This window comes from Sceloporus occidentalis, unplaced genomic scaffold (genome assembly GCF_023333645.1).
Source record: "Sceloporus occidentalis isolate IW3139 unplaced genomic scaffold, rSceOcc1.0.p SCAF_4, whole genome shotgun sequence".
Classification (NCBI taxonomy): domain Eukaryota; kingdom Metazoa; phylum Chordata; class Lepidosauria; order Squamata; family Phrynosomatidae; genus Sceloporus; species Sceloporus occidentalis.
Genome location: NW_028316984.1, coordinates 164,306,516 through 164,325,901, shown reverse-complemented (window position 1 = coordinate 164,325,901; position 19,386 = coordinate 164,306,516). Strand labels below are relative to the sequence as shown.

Below are 19,386 nucleotides of genomic sequence, written 5' to 3'. Positions count from 1 at the left end.
AAATGGGCTTTAGACTGGAATGCTTGTGCCAAAGGATGATCCTCATCGGGGAGCTTATCGAGCAGTGGGAGCATCCTCTCCCAAAGATGTTGTTGATAAGCCTCCATGCAAGCACACAAAGGCCCCAGGATAGAGCTTCCTTGCTATGCCATCCAACTTTCTACCCTCCTTATCAACAGGTGTTGAGAATGTTCGAGGAATTGGCTTCAGTTGGAAGGCCTCAACAATTGAAGAATTCAGGCATGGATGTTCAACCAGCCAGGTGGAGTCCGAGGGGGTCAATCTGTAAAGGTTGTCGATCTTTCTGGAGGTCGATGGAATGGTAGCTGTAGTAGCCCAAGAATGCTTAGCGATGTGGAACATGGATAGTAAAAGTCCGATGTATGCCGGAGTAGGAACCTTGGATTAAATTCTTTCATATATTGAATCCAAAGGCTCAGCATTTTGGTGAACAACCTCAAGGTCCAGAGTATTCTCCATGTGAATGACCTGCTCTGAAAAGGAACAGACATCATCCGTTGGGGAAGCTGGCTCGTGGACAACAAATGCACAAATCCATGTTGAGGAAGAATCTGAGTCAGGAGATGTAGGTCTTGTAGAACAAGGGGTTGGTGGCAATGGCCTGTCTGCCAAGGATTCATGGCATTGAGGGACAGGTGAAGGTTTACATCCAGTGCCCTGAGGGATCTGGATGAGGCTTTGAAGATGGCGCCGAATGGCTGGGGAGCCTTGGAGATCTCTGGGAACCTCACAGACATAGTCCTTGAGGTGATAATCCGGGTCAACCGGACTATAGTAAAGACTGGTCTTAAGAGCAAGTTATGTTGGACCCTGTCCAAGCTTCGGATTGGAGTGTGGTTGATGTTGGTACCAATATGGGCCCAAGGGTCAAATTCATGTCGACAAACGGTCTCAAGACAGATAACAAGTTGGAAAAGCTGATAGATGATCCCGGACACAAACATGTGGAGAGGGATTTGGTGGACAAATGTGGTGAGGAGGGTCTTGGAGACCTCCATGTAGAAGAGTCCACCAATTAAACCTCACAGACTGAGACAGCATGGTTCACAACAAGCTGGAGTGAAGGCACTGGTGATGCAGGCTTATTCGCTGGTTGGTTCTCAGGCCTGGCTATCTTTGAGGAGGAGTGGGAGGAAGAATGTTTGTACTTCTTCTTCTTATCAGCCTTCTCTCTTTTTTCTCTAGCCTTTTTAGGAGGCTTAGATGTGGACTCCGTAACAGCTGATTAAGATTTCTGCTTTTTTGTGGGGGGATCCTCGGATTCAGTGGCCTTCATTGAGAATCAACAATCGGATTCAGTCCGACATGCAGCCAACAATGTCCCATGACCCAGTCTCAACGAACTCAGACAAGCAATGTGCTTCTGACAGCCAGACTCTGTAGTAGAAGCTCTTTTACGAGATGGAAACAGCAGCGGGACAGAGACCACAGCAGTCAGGGCCACATGAGATTTCAAGGCCCTCTCATACAACAACGACTGCAGTTGATTATTTTTCCTCACCTGAGGGGTAAAGGCCCTGCAGTGGGCACAGGTTTGCATGTTGGGTCCCTCACCAAGGCAGAGCAAACAGCAAGTCTGTTTGTCTTGCCACTCATTTCACCTCTTGAAGGTCATGGATTGAGAAGCCATTTTACCAGTCCAAACTTGATCCAAGAATCAAACAACACCAAAATCACAAGACAGAGAGAAATCAAAGACAAACCAAGTCAAAGCTGAAATATCATTACACCGAAACCAAAAACAAGAGAGAGAAGCCAAAATCCAAAATCCAAGACCAAACTGTTAGTTTTCAAATTCTGAATTGAAAGCGATTCTAAGAACCAGGTCTTTCAATGCTGCTAGTGCGGCGTACAAAAAGGAACTGAGGGGAAAGAGTGGGAATGCTAGGGATATATATAGGATGGGTGGAGCTACCACCAAAAAGCCTTCCCTAGCGATTCTAGAAGGTTCTGTATGTCTCTACACAGGCACAGGAAACCCATTTTGTGATTCACAGAGACCATGACAAAGAACTATGTACACTATCATGCCTATCCCCATGCTAGCACCCCTAGGGTGAGAAATGCGTGATCCTACTGAAAACGGACTTATCTGTTCCTTTTCCCAGTAAATAAGGCTGGAGCATCCTATTTACCAGAGCTTCCATGACTTGGGTTTGGTGTGCTGGTGTCCCAAGGTTGTAGGTTTGAACTACCTGCTGTAGCACGCTCCTCCCAAAGGCAGATTCAACTGAATCCAGTCTGTCTTGACTATAATGCTTAATGAACATGAAGGATAACTTCCATGCTGCTACACTGATAGGGGAGTGTTCATGGACACAACTGGCCAAGTGGTGCCACTTCTAGTTGAGTGCGCCATGATGCCTACTGGTATCAGGAGCATCAGAGACTCATGACAGGTCACAATCCACCTGCTGAAGGTGGAGGTGGACACCTTCCTGTTCATGGTGCGCAGCTAGAAAGAGACCAACTGGGCATCTGAAGAGTAAAAGCTGTTGGTCCTTTTCAGATAAGTCCAGATAACCCTGCACACGTCAAAGGTGTACCAATCTTCTTCAAATCTTAGGACATATATGTACAGAACGAGGGAAGAATTACCTCCTAAGACCTATGAAAGGCAGAGATCACCTTGGACACAGATGCCGGATCCAGAAAAAGCTCTACAGAGTCACTCCTGACCATGCAGAGTTCCTTACACACTAACAAGGAACCTAGCCCTGACACCTTGCATCCTAAAGTGATGGCTGTCAGTCACAGCACCTTTCAGGACAGATGCAGGTAGCCAATGTCTTCTAGGGTTGCTCCATCCATGTGAGGGATACCAGAAGGTTTTCCTTTTTCCTCCCTATTGGAGCAAGTGGGAGGGGCTACCATCCCTCTACATTATTTGATGCTCCACCCTTGTCTACTAGGAAACATACATCCTGCCTTCTCAGTGTTCAGCGGGCCTTGCTTAATCCTGTCTCTTATTAATCTATTCAAGAACATGAGACATACCAAAAGCAAACAAACAAAGAAGCATGATTTTAAATACTTAACATAAAGTGCTTACTCAACTTTAGCCATTCAGACTGTAGCCAGTTTACCCACATTTCTTAAGAATTCCTTACCAGGCCAGGGAAGGGGACAGATTCACCTCCAGTAGCCAAGGCTTGAGAGTAGAATCAATTAGGACATCAAAACCATAAAGCTCTGGAAAAGAACAAACAGAGTCTCCAATAATGACATAATGGTATTGCTAAGAACTTAAATAAACACTGTACTAAGCATCTGCCAAAGGGCTTTGGGTAAAACAGCTTACCATCCAAGAAATGTGGAGAGATTTTCTAATTTCTTAAGAATGACAGTAGAAATGCTGACTGATTTTGAACTATTCTATAATTACTTTTGCTTCAACCATAGACCCTGACTCATGCTTTGGGGTCAAGGTGTTAGTTTTATCTTTGCACTATTGCAGTATTTAGCTCCTGCTTTCTGGCTCCCTGTTTTCAGATGCAGGTTATTCATTATGTTTTTAAAAGTTTACTCATACTGACAATGGTGCTATTTACACCAGTTTCCATTTCTACTGTACATATGAATATAAATATGCCTTCTACTGATGTGCAATTTTTAAAAAGCAAGATAAAAGCAAGGAAGCTTATTCAAATACATTGAATTAAAAGAACACAGATGAACAATCATACCAGAAACCTCACCAGAAACACAACTGACACAAAGTCACTTGAGAGATAATACAGAACATTTTCTCAAAAAGCATGAAGAGATACGTAGGGTAAACCATTTTTTTCAATAAGGTGAATAAGGGAATAGCTCAGCAGACATGATTTACCACAGGGAGGGGAACTACAAGGTCCTACAGATGTTGCTAACTTCAGCTATCAGAAGCTGTAGCCAATATAGCCAACAGTAAGGAATACTGGGAGCTACAGTTTGGGAATGTCTGGAAGGTCACTCCCATTCCCAGCCCTGCTTTATACACAGCACTGAACCATGTGGGGAAGCAAACACTCCAACTTTCACCATTCAGCCAAAAAGTGGTGGAAGCAAGGAAGCACATGACACATAACTCTGCTTTGTGGTAAGCTGGCTGTCTGTGTTTGCCATCTCAGAAATGCTCTAGCATAGAAATATATGCAATTTCATTAAGTGAAATCTCAGTGACATAGGAATAAATACTAAATGACACATATGAAAGCAAACACCAGCATCATCAGACATTATCATTTGTGGTTTTCTTGGGTCAAATTTATATACACTGTGCACTGTGTACTGTAGTATGATGCCTTTCCACCTGGAATCCTCTGGAATGCTATTATTCTGCAAAGAACATCTGAAGTGCACAGAGCATTTCAAGGCTACAGAACTAGAAAATTACAAGCATTAAAATTTCTTCTTAAATTCAGTGTATGAATGGGAAATTTATCATTGCTTGTCAGATCATGCAAGAAAAATTCAGTCATCAGGACATGACTGTCATGTACAACATCATCATTATTGCAGAAGGTTGTATATAGCAGTTTCCCTTTTATTATTTGCCACAAAGATAACATGATTTTATATGTACTATATCAATTAATCTCTTGCTAAATTGCAATATTTTCTATCAGCATCATTCCCTGCTGCACTGAAATTAAATCTGTCCTGATGCATTTTCTCTCACTCCTTGAGCCTTAATATTAGTTACTTTTTTCAGGCATCACTGCAACTGCTCCATGGTATACACTGTTCTTCCACTATATTAACAAAGTAAATCCTTCAGATCACAATTTAAATCCACACACATTTAACAACAAAATAGTCAAGAAAAGTTGTATCACATGTAGATAGCAGTCCTGGAATACCTACTGCTGTTCTGGAAAATACATCAGCAAAAGCCAAATACAGAGAGCTCATAGAGTTCAGAGGAAAAGGGCAGCTTATGAGCCATGGAAGAAACTCAGACGCCTCCTCTACAGCTGCTTGCAACAGCCAGGCTTCACACTGCCACTGCCTTTTGTAAAGGGATTAGAGAAAATAGATTGATTAAAGGAAGACAGTGCTCCGGGATATCTTCCTTTCAGTCAGCAGCAGCAGGCCTGACAGCTCATGTTGCACCACTAGTTGTTAATGGAAAGAAACTGGTGATCAGGTTTCGTTAGAAGTTTTACTAACTTTCCACTTGTACTGGCATCTACAAACAACAAATGGCTGTTTTATCTTCACAGTTTAATATGAGCTGAAAAGATAGTAACCTATATACAACAGTTAATACCAACTAGGACATTCACAGTGAATCAGTTGCAAACAGTAAATCAAGATCTTTACAAGTTCCACTGATTCAATGGTTCTATCCTAGGCGGGATAAGCAGTTAAGATTTAAATCACAACAGTTGGATTTAAGTCAGCCTCTGCTGACATGCTTCAGCAACTTGCTCTTGACAGAAAAATTTGTAAATAACCCTCACAAATCCTGAAATTCAGAAACATAGGTGCGTTACAGACCGCCAGATTGCAGCGGTCTGCTGCCGCCACTGGTTGCTGCGTCCGGGAACCGCAGCAGCCAAACAGCGCGGTTCCCGGACGCAGCAAAGAAGGAGCGTGAAAATTGCGCTCCTTCTTGCAGCCTGGAAGAGACGCCGCGAGGCACTAGTCGCACACTCACGGCGTCACTTCCGCTGCGTGACATGTGGACGCAGAGCGTCCGTTATGTCAAAATGGCAGCGGCCATGTGGAACGGCCGCCGCCATTTGTTATGGACTCAGTCCGTGCTAGGGTTAGGGGCGTCTGGAAGAGACGCCCCTTTCTAACCCTAGCACGGACTGAGTCAGTCCTAGGGTGCCTGTTTGTAACGGGCCAAAGTTTTCTTCCTTAACAAGAAACAACAGAGTATCCTGACTCACTCTACTAGTACTATTCTAATCATATCTAACAAGTAGAGTGAGAGAGATAGTACTAACACCTATCTTATAAATCTCAAGGCCAAGTTTGAGACCACTTAGGTAAGAATAGAAAGCCCATGTCACGTATAGCAATGCACAACCTTAAATTAAGGCTGCATCACTTTAACTGCCATGGCTCAATGCTATGGAGTTCTGAAAACTGTAGTAAAGCTCTGGTGCCATAACAAATGACAGTTCCTAGAATTCCATAACACTGAGCCATAGCAGTTAAAGTGATGTCAGACCAGATTATTTCTGCAGTGTGGATGCAGCCCAAGTGACCTTAATACAGTTGCTGATATAAAGTGAGAAAAGCTGAAAAAATATGTTATGGCCTTCTTTATGTTGTACAGTACTAACACAGGCAGATTTTTATAACTGGAATGGAGTTACAAGAAAAAGAAGAAATAGAACCTGTGCTACCTAGACTAACAGAGAAAGATGACTAGAGATCTGTTATATTAATATGCTGCTGAATCAGTCACAGAAGCAAGTCAAAAGAGTGGTGTAGAAAGACACATGGGAAATGAATTAGCTGGTATCGCTAAGCCAATATAAAACCAAGATATATGTAAGTAACTCAGGCATGTAACACACACAAGAGTAAATCAGGCTGTGAGTAACTCATCTTTACAGGCCCCTGTCTTGACAGTGACTGCTGGCAGTAACATTCCAGAGATAAGAGAGATAAGAAACAAATCTTTGCCAACTGGGAAATGTACAGTGCAGGACAATGCCCTGACTGAGCCATGCATCTCAGAAACTAGTCAGGCCATCTGGTTCACACTAGAATCAACCTGACCTCCCTCCACACCTTTACCAATTAGCAAAAACAAGGCAAGAAGCAAAGCAGGGTAAGAATTTTACTGTAATCTCTAATCATTGACTGATGATAACAATAGGATTTTCCTATATATCTTCCTAACTGGGAATGCAAGCAATGGAGAAAAATTTCTCTGCCTCAAAGGACAGGGCTTTCCACACCTCCTACAGGACATAGGAATAACTGCCAGAGGCCAGATTAGGCCCAAACAGGGAGGTCAAGTTCCCCTACTGAGCCACAGGATTTCTAAAAGATCCTTAAAGGATCTATCAAACCGCAGCAGCTGCTGATTAAGACACATGTATATATCCTTCATTGCCTTCAAAGCATATCTGTGTAAAATCCAATCCTTTTCCAAGATACAGAGCAACTTCTCCTTACTCTACGATAGAAGTCAAGTCACACCATGAAGTCAAGTCACACTATGAATGTGCAGGAAAAAAGAGGAAGTTTCTCCCTTTTTTCAAGGGATAATTTTTTTCAATATTTTCCAGTTTTTCAGCTGGAAACGTTAGAAATCTCAGGAAATGCAGATGATACTCAAAAAGGAATGCAGTGGTTTAGCACTTAAGATGCCAACTCCAACAACCACAAAGTTGGCAGATTGGCAATTCAAGACACAAGTGCTTCAAGACAGAGTGAGTTCCCTTCAGCTAGTCCTAGTTTCTGCCAACTTAGCAGTTCAAAAGCATGTAAAAGTGTAAGTAAATAAATAGGTACTATTTAGTATGACTAAATGCCCAGGCGCACATTCCATGCGCCTCAGCATTTAGTCATGCTGGTCACATGACCAGGTAGTCATCTTTGACAGTGCTGGCTCCCTCAGCTTATTAACTGAGACGCTTACCTTGTCACGACTATGTAGCACACTTGGCCCGGAAATGACATGGATGTGGCCACTAGGTGGAACTACAACAGAGGTAACCACAGTTCAAATAGCAGGTGTGCATGAGTCAGCATTTGGGAGCTGTGCATCATGGGACATCTGATACAACATGCACAGCTTGTGACATCAGTCAAGGGGTGGATCATGGGAAATGGTATGATGCAACCTGCCCTGGGGATGAAATCAGCAAGGTTTCATTGGTGGCAAGACACCACATGACTTCACACAAGACCACCAATAAAAGGGAGATGGTGATTATCTCCGGTGTTGGGTTGTTGTGGTCAGTGACTGGCGGAGCACTTTGTCTATTTGTATACAGAGCTGTGAGTATCCAGATGGCTGTTTGGTACTCTGTACAAACCTGAAAATAGTTTGGAACAAGTGAATTAAAGCCCTCTTGTTTGAGTGAGAGCCTTGCTGTCCAGCAGTGTTTATTTCTGCAAGCCTGTTCAAGGCTGAACCCTGCGTGGGAGGAATTTTTCCTTCTCTGCTGAAGCCTTTGCAGACGTCTCTCCAACAGCCTTCTTGTGGCATCCTGCCTGCGTGGATCAATTCTGCACGTGGTCGTAGTGGACACAGCACGTCTCTCTACGGCCCAACATACCGCCCCCTAAAGTCGGACAGGACTAAACAATCGTGTCAAATGGGAAACCTCTACCTTTATATGAAACTCAAATGAAATGGTTTTTTTTAAGGTGGGGTTTTTATTCATTCAAAATGCCAGGACCCATGTAGCATGAAGACTCATATGTAACAAAGTCTACAGAATTAGAAAGCAACAATTCATCTGAATATCTTTGGGTGGCTAGGGCATTAGCCCTCTGGGTGCCTAAGGAGACCTTGGAGGGCCATGCTCTCCCACTGTATCCCAACACTCCAAAAAAGAGAGAAAAAAGAAAAGAAAAAGAAAAGGAAGGAAAGGAAAGGGAAAAAAGAAACACAATTGCCCCCATGTGCTCTTTCTTTTTTACTTATACAGTGTTAACAAATACTAAGAAAGTTGTTACAATTCTACTCTAGAATATATTTTCAGTAATGCAAAACACTTTCATAATATTTATAGCTTTACCTGAACTTTGAGAATGCCCTGTCCATCACTCCTCCAAGAATATTACCTGTATTGGGAGTGGAATATGGGATTGTGATGTAATTACACCCACTCCAAACTCCTATTTCTATTTGGGTGCACAAATGAAGAATGAATCAGAAAATGAACTTTGTTAACTTCTCCCCATCTTCCTTCTTACCCTCAGGGAAAGGTTTTGTAGTGCTTAAAAGCCTTGGTGGTGCCAAAATGCGGCTTTTCAATGCCCACCCAGAAGCAGACTCCTGAAGTCAAAACAATGAAACCTTTAATAGACTTGGATCGGAATACATCGGTCTCCTCCCTCCTTCCCAGCCTGCTGAATCACCTCTGTAATGGTCTGCTTGGAGTGCTGAAAGCTCCTGCTCTCCCTCCTTTACCTTACAGATGCCCTGTAAATCTGTATATATGGTGACAAGCTAAATCTCCTAGCAGAAAAGCTGTATTATTACCACTTTCCTACTCCATCCACTATCATTATTTTATCTACTAAAAGCACAAGCCTATGTAAAACTGCTTTTCCCCATGTCTTTTGCTCATCGGATCAACAGTTGCCTATTTGGTCTATTCAGCTAGAAATTCAAGACCCATTTCCAATGAACAAAGACACTAAAAAGCTTTCACATTAGAACACTAAACAGTGGCATTTTCCAGACTACTGCCAAATTAATGCCTGGCCAGGATGTATGCATAATACCTGAAGTCTCCAGAGAGGCTGCAGCAAGACCACCATGGCCTGCAATTTAATCATATCTCCTAATGCTGGATTGGTTAGCATTTATAAGAGGGAGGAAATTGCTCTCACTGAAGATAAAAGACCTATTATACTAATGAAGATTATACTTTCCTCCCTTTGTTCCAACTTTTACCCCATAAGTGTAATGATTTGAGGGCTACTAGTTAGTGTAGATTCTGCAGCATTAACAAGGCAAAGCAAATAAAAGATAGTGATAAAATTAATAGGATGTATTTCTTTTGTGTTTTCTCCTGCAGATGCAGATCACTTCAGTTTTCATTATGGGGAGAATCCAAAATTGATGTCCAATCAGTTCAAGTTACAGAAGAATAGAACATATTATTCCATAAGTATTTTGTATAAACTCTAAAACACAACATGAAAGTCATATTACAGGCTGATTGAAGTAGGAGGAAGCTGAGGGTGGGTGGCATTACAGGCTAAGGATAATAGCAGAAAATGGCTAAAAAGAACAATGCTGAAATTATGTATAACCAGCTATTACGTAAATATAAGAGCTTTCAATAAACTCTGGAGTTTTTTAAAAAAAATTTAAAACCTGGTCACAAGACAAAAAACAGTTCTCTTCCTATGTTTTTAACCTTGAATGACAAGAATGTGAGTTGTAGCCCATTAGTCCTGGTCTTGTGTATTCCAGTGTCATGCCACATAAGTGTAGAATTTGACATTGGTAGCAATAATTAACATTGCAAGAGTTTCAGTTCAGTATTTTGTTTTATTTTTTAAAAGCAAGTTTCTATCTATGAAAAGACAATGAAAAATGCATGGGCAATGCCTGGCACAATCTCACAATTAAAAAAGAAATTAAAAATGATCTCTCAAAGAGTCTTGGTGCTCTCAAAGAGCCTTTAGCTATTTATCCTTCCTTATGTCTAGGAAAAAAGCAAAACTGAATAATGCAAAGTAAGAAAATATAAACAGATTTACATCACATATACCAGGGAAGGGCACAAATCCAAAGGAAAAAAAACATGACAAACAAAAAGTCTGCTTTGTCTCCAATTGATTTGGAGTCAACTCACTTTGACTCAGCTTTTAAAGAATCAGAAATCAAAAAGTATGTGTGTGTTATTATTATTACCAGAGTTGGAATGTCATCTTAGCATAGATTATGCCAATCACAGGTGCACAGTCCTAGGGCAAAAGGCAGAGAGAGATACCATTTCTAAGGGGTTGACCACATGGACCTAAAGCCCTATGCCCCACCCCCCAATTCTCACATCATTCAGTTTAGACAACACAGGCCAAAACCCCAGGGCCAAGATAGGACCTGATCCTGCCAGACCAGACATAGATCCGGTGCAGCCTGCTTGGTCTTGGGGTAAATAACCTTTACCCCAGACAATTTTACCCCATGTTCTTGGAAACTCCATGGCAAATCCCAGCTACTTTGACAGTCCCCTGTATTCCTTACTTTGCTGCAACATCACTAGTATTTAGAAGCCCTCTGTTGCCATATCTGAGGCAGAAATGGGGCACCACATGTGGGTGCAGTTACGCATCCAATTTCTGCATCAAATGTAGTAACAGTAGGGGTGGCGGCTTCGGAGTACAAGCGACAGTGTGGCAAGGTAAAGAGCACATGCTGGTTGCATGTCTCAGGTCAGTGTGGGATGGGTGAGTAAACACCCACCGGTCCCCATGCCAACCCAGGGTCCAGCCCAGGTGAACACCAGAGCCAGAATAAACCGGCTCAGAATAAAAGCTACTAAATTTCAGGTGAATATATGCATGGGTTTTTGTGTCAGAGTGCCTGTTATAAAACAAAATAAATTACTGGTGAACCATTGTTTTGAAAATGTCAGACTGCATGGAGGTGGCCCTAAGTAATACATTTGTGAAGTTCCAAAAGAATACATGCAGTGGTTTATCTAGAAGAGGAATCTTAAAAATGGTTTGCAATGGGAGAGTGATTAGCATCCCTCAGTTCAACCAGTAATTTGGGGGGACAATTTATATGAAATTGGCACCCATCCTAGAGGTCTGAAAACATGAAAGTTTCAGAAGATCTGGAAACAGATCTGAAAACAGCTAAGTTTCAGAAGAATCTGTTCAGGACTAAGGAGTTATCATTTTCACTTTCCACCCCTAAAGAAAGAGACTTGGAGCCACATATTACTCACGCATATGGTAAAGAATGCTGGTATTCTCATAGTCCTATTTTTGGCCAAAAAACATCTGTACTTGCCATCGCAGTTTTCATATTGTGTCCACCCAACAATGTCAATCTTGCAAGGAGATAAGAAGGATTACTACTTGGTTAGTTTTCATATTTTCAGCCAGATTCCAAACAAAGACAAGGGCTATCTTTGTCAGTTGGGGCACGGTCTTGCTGCTGACAAGCAGCAGTTCTGTATCTGGATAGCAAAATGCGACTTTTCTGTTTAGGTTAGCAAGATATCTGGGTCAAGACAGAAATTGGGTGGGAAGCAAGGGGCAGAAAGAAGGATTACTGCTGCCTTCGCCACCACTGCTGCCACGGAGGATAGTAGGCAGAAAGAGAGAAGCAGACTCACAGGTAACTATAATTAAGTTAGGCATACACAGCTCCTTGACTTCAAATAGCAACACCAAGCTAAGTCACAGATGGTGAGTTGTTTCAGAAGAAACACCTATTTTAAGAGGAATGAAGAAAGCAGCAGGGAGTGCCAGACAGTGTGCACCTTCAGTATGCTATCACTACTTCTTTCTGACATTAGATGGGCTAACAGAGGCATAATAGCAGGAAAGCACTGGCCGAGTTAGTCAGTTTTATTTTTTATTGTATTCAGTTATGATGATGAAGATAATGACGGATGACTACAACATCTTTGCAAGTGCATTTATTGAGCATAAGATATTAATTCATATTTATTCCAGCAGAACTAGGCAGTCTTAATAAATGCTAATCTTGACAAGATCAAAGAGCCTGGAATAAGGTGCTTCTGGACTCTGTTATTTCAAGTTCTGCAGCTTCTATCCTATATTTGCACAAAGGGCTGCAGGAAGCAATAGGTGGCTGCCAAAGTGAAGGCTGCAGAGCAGGTTCTGGAAAGTGGGGGACGGCACACAATGGTACCAGCCCTTGCTTTTTTGAGCCATTCCTAATTTTGTTGCCAGTGAACACTCCTCTTTCTGCCAGCACATAACTCAGTACAAAAGTTCTGCCAGATGTTAGCTCTAACGCCACCATGTGGTACAGCTACAGAAAAACACAACACCAGCAAAGAAATATCCAAGCCAATGCAATGCAATTCTCCTCAAAATGCTAAAGGTATAAAGTTGTCCTTTTAAAATCATTGTTTTGTTTGTAGGCTGCTTTCGAGTCGATCTCAACTCATGGAGATCCTGTGCATGAGACCTCTTCAAGCCCCTCTATCTTCTACCTCCCTGCTCAGGTCCTGCAAACTCAAGCCCATGGTCTCCCTGATTTGGCATATGGTCTCCCTCTCTTTCTACTTCCCTCCACCTGCCCCAGCATCGTTAAGAGAAGCATTTCACAGACTTTGTAAATGAAAAATCTCTTCGGTATTTCCATTAAGGTTCCCTCATTTTATCAGTAGTTTTTCCTAGCTTGACAACAGCAGCAACAGCACTTTAATGAAGTTTAACAAAAAGGACTATCACTATTCCATCGAAGACATCCACCTAGCTCATGAAAGGTTAGGGAAATTCTAAGCTTTAAGAGGAATACCTTGAGGATTCTAGGCACTGTATCACAAAAGCAATTTATCAAGTATATGGTGTTTTATACAATACAAAGACCTGCAGAAAGATCTGTGAAAGGTAAGTGCAAAACAAAACCTTACTTTCTCTCCTTCTGCCCCCGTCTCTGTCTCACAGAGACATACACATACCCAGAGGCTTACATTATCAGATAGGAAAAGAGAGTCATAGCACAAAGTTAAATCACTATCTCAGTATACTACGCAATTATAAGAGCAAATTCAACACCAGAATTGGGAAAGGAATTGAAAAAGAGAACATCACAAAATGCCAAATACAAGTCTATTGCACACCACCTTTAAAATACTGTGAGGGCTTCTGTTCACTTTTGTACAAAGAATATTATACAGTTATAGGAAACACTGAAGACAGGAACTAAAATCATTAATGCAGGGATTGTGAACCTTTTAGAGACTGAGTGCCCAAACTCAGTGGTGTTCCCGTACTGGGTGTCACCGGGTGCCTGCGGGAGGGACTTTCAGGGGGAAAAGAAACAAGGAAAAAATGGAGGACCTGACCAAATAAAAGCTCAAAACAAAAACAAAAAAACTACTAATATAAATATTAAATCCATCCTTCTCAGCCCTGCTTAAAATAGACGACCTTTTGGAATCCCTCCTGGACAAGTTGAAATGGAGGATAGGTCCTGAAAAGGAGGACCATGTCTGATCACCCTGAGCCAAAAACATCCATATAGATATAAATCCATGCTCCTCAGCCCTGCTCAAAATGAAGGATCTTTTAGAATCCCGCCTGGACAGTTCCCGGAGATTATCACACAGGGATAAGAAACATGAGAGACGTGCTAATGTTTGTGTGATTGTAGAAAGATTTTCACATGACACCATACACATACCTTACTTGTCATGTCATGGAAACATTGTGCTAGTGCAACTTCTCATTAACGACTTCAAAGTATTAATGGCTTGCTAATAGCACTTCACTAGCGCTCTTGCAAACGTTTGAAAGGCAATCACATTTCAATAGAGCTATTGAGAATCCATCATTAAACCTTCTGGAAATAAATTGAATCCCCCAGTCTCCCAGTGTGCCCTTTGGCATAATCATTTCCTCTGTCACACTTGTGAGTCACAGTAGAGTTCCTTCGCAATGAGAGATGACACATTTTTTTTCTCCGATCACAACCCCTTCTACCAACATGCGGAATGTAAAAGCGCTATTTTACTACGCACGAATTGTTAATACCCCTGCATTGCGACATGTGTGAAAATGTTTCAATATCACCATTGTATCATTCTTGCTATATAACATAAGAATAGTGCTATTAAAGTGTAAATGGCCCTCGTGTGATAATCTCCCAGTTTCACTTGGAGCAGCAGCAGCAGATAAGCCTTGCACCCAGAGCTCAAGGCATGTTTGTTTCTGAGAGGGGAGAAGGACAGCAACCATATTAGGCAGTGGGTTGCTTGAGGACACAATGTAAATGTTGAATTCCCCCCCCCCCCCCACTTAATTTCAGCACAATGGACAAATGAAAGAAATAATTGAAATGTAGACTAAGGGGCTCAACAGACGGCCGCTTTCCTCACCGGATTGGGGTCGTGGCAACTATATCCTGTGACCTCGATCTGACCTTTCTGGGGCGCAAAAAGAAGTTGCAAAAGGACAGGTTGCTTACCTGTAACAGTATTTCTTCGAGTGGTCATCTGTGAATACATACAAATGGGTTGTTCTGCGCCTGTGCAGTACCTTTCGGAAACTTCTAGAATCACTAGGCAAAGTACACTTTGCAACAAATAAAAACATTTTGGCGGTAGCTCTGCCCATCCCTTATAAAGCCCCTGGTTTCCCGCTCTTTCCCCAGTTCTGCAATTTTCCACCGTGTAGGCGAGAAGAGAATGAGCCAATGAAGAGCAGGACACTGAGGGGAGGATGGGCGGGATTTGTATGTATTCGCAGATGACCACTTGAAGAAATACCGTTACAGGTAAGCAACCTGTCCTCCTTCTTTGTGGTCTCTGCGAATCATACAAATGGGTTGAGACTGGCAAGCTGAGGTTTATGGCGGAGGGAGTGTCATGGCACTTGTTTGAACAATAAAAAACATTTTATTCATTGACAATGAATAGTGAAACATAACACTGTGTCGGTCAGTTTTTCTTTCTTTTTTTTTTTTTTAACTGCAATCCATCACCTATTAGATGGTAAAATCCATAGGTACACAATAATCTGTGATAAGTCTTGAAGAGCAAAGAGTAAGACAATGACCCTAAAAGGGTAATGTAGCATAGTTCATAACACCCAGAAAATAGGGCCATGTTGATCCAAGGCATATCTTTTACTGTCTATACACATACTATTATAGTTGTCCTCATTGTCATAATTGACAGGTATTGATTAGTTCATTTTACTAATTTATCCAGAGGAGTAGCCCCTCTCTAATGTAATCCTGAGACTAGTACTGCTCTACCAAAAGCTGCATCCCGCCTAGCCCTGGTATCCAACCTGTAATGTTTAATGAAGGTCAAAGGTTGTGACCACATGGCAGCCTTACAGATATCCTCTAAGGAAACACCTGACAAGAATGCAGAGGACGCTGCTACCGCCCTAGTGGTATGGGACCGGATTTTGGCTGGCAGGGGTCTGCCAAGGAGTTAATAACACAGGTGAATGATGCTAGACACCCATTTAGACACCGGCAGTCCTTTCTTAGGGTCCAAATAGCACTGGAACAGTCTCTCGGACCGGCTCGAGTCCATAGTTCTATCAAGATAGAAAGTCAGGGCCCTACGAACGTCCAAAGCATGAAGGGCTCTCTTGGCATCAGTGGTCGGTTTCAGAGCCAGGGTAGGTAGGACAATGCCCTGGCACATGTGGAAGGCTGAGACCACTTTGGGCAAAAAAAGTAATGTCGGTACGGAGCACCACTTTGTCCATGTGGAATCTAAGAAAGGGCTGGTCCCGTCACAAGGCACAAAGTTCGTCCGCATGGCGGGCGGATGTAATGGCCACCAAAAAGACTGTTTTCCAGGTTAAAAGTCTTAAGTCCGTGGTGGCTAAGGGCTCGAATGGCTTGGATTGCAAGGCTCCCAGTACCACGTCCAAGCACCAGGCTGGGGGTGGTACCGAAACCTGGGGGTGGAGATTATTACATCCCCTCAAAAAACCCTTGACAAGAGGATCTCTGAAAAAGGAAGGTCTGTTATCAAACTGAAAGTAAGAGCAGATGGCTGACAAGTAACATTTGACAGATGTGAGGGAAAGCCCCGAGTTGATAAGGGACATAAGGAACTCCAGCACTACCGGTGTCGATACCTGAGCTGGAGAGAGATCCTTGTTGGCAAGGAAGCGCAGAAACTTGTTACATTTCAGTGCATGATTTCTGGGTTTCTGGGCAGCCAGAATGACGTTCCGTACCGAAGTCGGTAACGAGGCTAGGGATGGATTCTCCAAGCCACTAGAGGCAAGGTCTCGATGTCCGGGTGTCGGACCCGTCCGCTCTGGATGGTGAGAAGGTCCGGTTGGTACTCGAGCCGGAGAAATCTCCTTCCTGAGAGGTGTAGGAGGGATGGGAACCAGGGCTGCCTCGGCCACCAGGGGTGATCAAAATCACATCGGACTTGTCTGATGTCAACTTGGAGACTACCTTGGTGAGCATTGGAAAGGGAGGAAAGGCATAGAGCATCTCTCCTGACCAAACAAACCCAAACGCATCCCCGAGGGATTTCTCATGTTGCGTCCAGGAGCAGAACTGGGGACAATGAGTGTTGTGGACAGTCGCAAAAAGGTCGATCTGAGGGACTCCCCATCGGTTAAAGAGGTCGTCGACCGTCTCGGGGTGGAGCCTCCACTCGTGGCAAGATGAGGGGGACCTGCTGAGGACATCTGCCAGATCGTTCAGGTTCCCCGCCAAATGGACCGCCTGGAGTAGGATGCCTCGCGGGATGCACCAGTCCCATATCCGAAGAGTGATGTTGAGAAGGGTAGGCGATCTCGTGCCTCCTTGCTTGATGAGGTAGTACATTACCGTGGTATTGTCTGTTCTCAACTGAACAACCTTGTTGGAGAGGCTGGACTCGAAGGCTTTCTGCGACTTTTCTACTGCTAGCATCTCGAGGGCATTGACGTGCAAGCTTTGTTCGTCTGGAGACCATGGTCCTTTGACCCATAGGTCCAATGTGTGAGCACCCCAACCATCCTCCGACGCATCTGTGGTGAGGGAGACCTGTGGCTGAGGTGGCGAAAAAGGCATGCCGGCGCAGACGTTGAGGGAGCCAAGCCACCAACGGAGGGAGCGGGCTACCGATCTGGGAACGGGGAGGCGTTTGGATGGATGATCAGTCTCTGCGTTGAAGACTGAAAGGAACCAGGATTGTAGTGGTCGGGACCGAAGTCTCGCCCACGGAGTGACGAAGGTTATGGATGCCATGTGGCCGAGGGCCACCTGAATTTGCCTGGCCGTAACACGTCTGCGACTGAGGCAAGGTTGAAGGACCAGACAGAGCGCTTGGAACCGATCCGAAGGGAGGAAGGCTGCGCAAGCTTCGGAGTCGAGGACGGATCCTATAAATCTTATCTGTCTGGAGGGGTTCAGCTGTGACTTCTCCCAATTTACCACTAATCCTAAGGTTGCGAGAAGCTTTAGGGTGTAGTCGGTGTGTCACTGGAGCTCGTCTCTCGACAGGGCGGACAGTAGCCAATCGTCTAGGTACGGGAAGATCCGGACGCCTTGCTGGTGCAGGAACGCCACGACCGGCGCCATACACTTTGTGAAGACCTGAGGAGCTGTGGACAGGCCAAAGGGGAGAACGATGTATTGGTAAAAGTCGGATCCGATGGCAAAGGCGAGGAATCTGCGGTGACCTTCTTGAATCTCGACATGAAAGTAAGTGTCTTTCAAATCGATGGTCGCGAACCACAGGCCCTGATGTAACAAGGGTAAAATAGAAGCAAGAGTTACCATACGGAAGCGACGGTAAAGTAAATATGAATTCAAGGCCCTTAAGTCCAATATAGGCCTGATGCCCCCATCAGCCTTGGAAACCGTAAAGTAACGGGAGAAAAAGCATCTAGGAATGTCTGAGGCATTGACGGGCGAAATGGCGCCCTTGGAAATTAAAGTGCGTACTTCGTCGAGAAGGGTGTTGGGGGGGTGGAAACAACAGCTCCAGTTGGAGGGAGATCTTCGAATCCGAGGGCGTAACCCCCACAGACGATGTTAAGAGCCCAGGAATCGGAGGTTATGGAGGCCCAGGTGTTAAAGAAAGGCCTCAGCCTATTCAAGAAATTCGATGTCGGGCAAACGACAGAGTACACCGTGTCCCTTCAGGGTCGTTTCTTAGACAGGTCGGTATCCTGTCTGCGGTAATTCTTTCGGTACCGAGGGGGCCCTGAACGTTGGCCTGAGGAGGACGAGGATTGCGAAGGGTATCTCTGTCTCGGTTGGTCCTGGCGCTGAAAGGGAAAGTCTTGCTGGAAGGACCTTTGTCCCTGGCTTTACCATTGTCGCAGGCCAGTAAACCTCCTGCGGGAAGAAGCATGGGGGAAGCCTACATACCATGTTTCTTCGCCGCAGTCTTCATTCTATATTTGAAGTTGAGTTTCTCGTCCGTTTCACGATGGAACGATCCAGCCTCGTCAAAGGACATCTCCTCGATGGTGGATCTTGCGCTCTGATTTAGGTCTGAAGACCTAAGCCAGGCATGCCTACGGAGGGCTATGGCCGCAGCCATAGATTTAGCGGCGCAGTCGGTCGAGTGTCTGGCTAACGTGATGAGGCAGCTGCCGATAGAATGGACCTCGTCTCGAATTTCAGACAGCGTGCCCTGCGACTCGTCCGGCAAGTCAGGTATCAATGGCGAGATCTTCTCCATGAGCCACTGTATGTACGCGTCCATGCATGCATTGTAGTTGGCCACTCTGATACCTAAGGCCGAAGAGAAGTAAGCTTTTTTGGCCAACGCATCCACCTTCTTAGCTTCTCTGTCAGATGGGATGGAGGAGGCTTTCGGTGTGGAGGCGCACTGAGAGCCCTCAACTATTGCGGAGTTTTGCTTTGGATGCCCAAACAGCCACGACGGGTTGTTTGGCGCGATCCTGTAAAGCGACTCAATCTTCCTATTATTGGAGGACGTTGACGCCGGAGCCTCCCAGGAACGTCTGGCCAACTTTTTTAAGGATGGTAGAAGAGGAATCGCCGGGGGGGGGGGGGGGGGTAGGCACCTTCCC

At 44.2% G+C, this 19,386-nt stretch overlaps 1 protein-coding gene across 4 annotated transcripts in view; it reads right to left on the bottom strand.

Moving 5' to 3' along the window:
• TTLL5 (tubulin tyrosine ligase like 5) overlaps window positions 1–19,386 on the bottom strand; it is a 295,829-nt gene that overhangs the window by 224,969 nt on the left and 51,474 nt on the right. For all 4 annotated transcript variants that reach the window (XM_089522251.1, XM_089522253.1, XM_089522249.1 and 1 more), the window contains exon 13: window positions 3,132–3,213. In XM_089522251.1, the coding sequence (XP_089378377.1) occupies window positions 3,132–3,213 (82 nt within the window). The remainder of the gene's footprint in view (window positions 1–3,131; window positions 3,214–19,386) is intronic.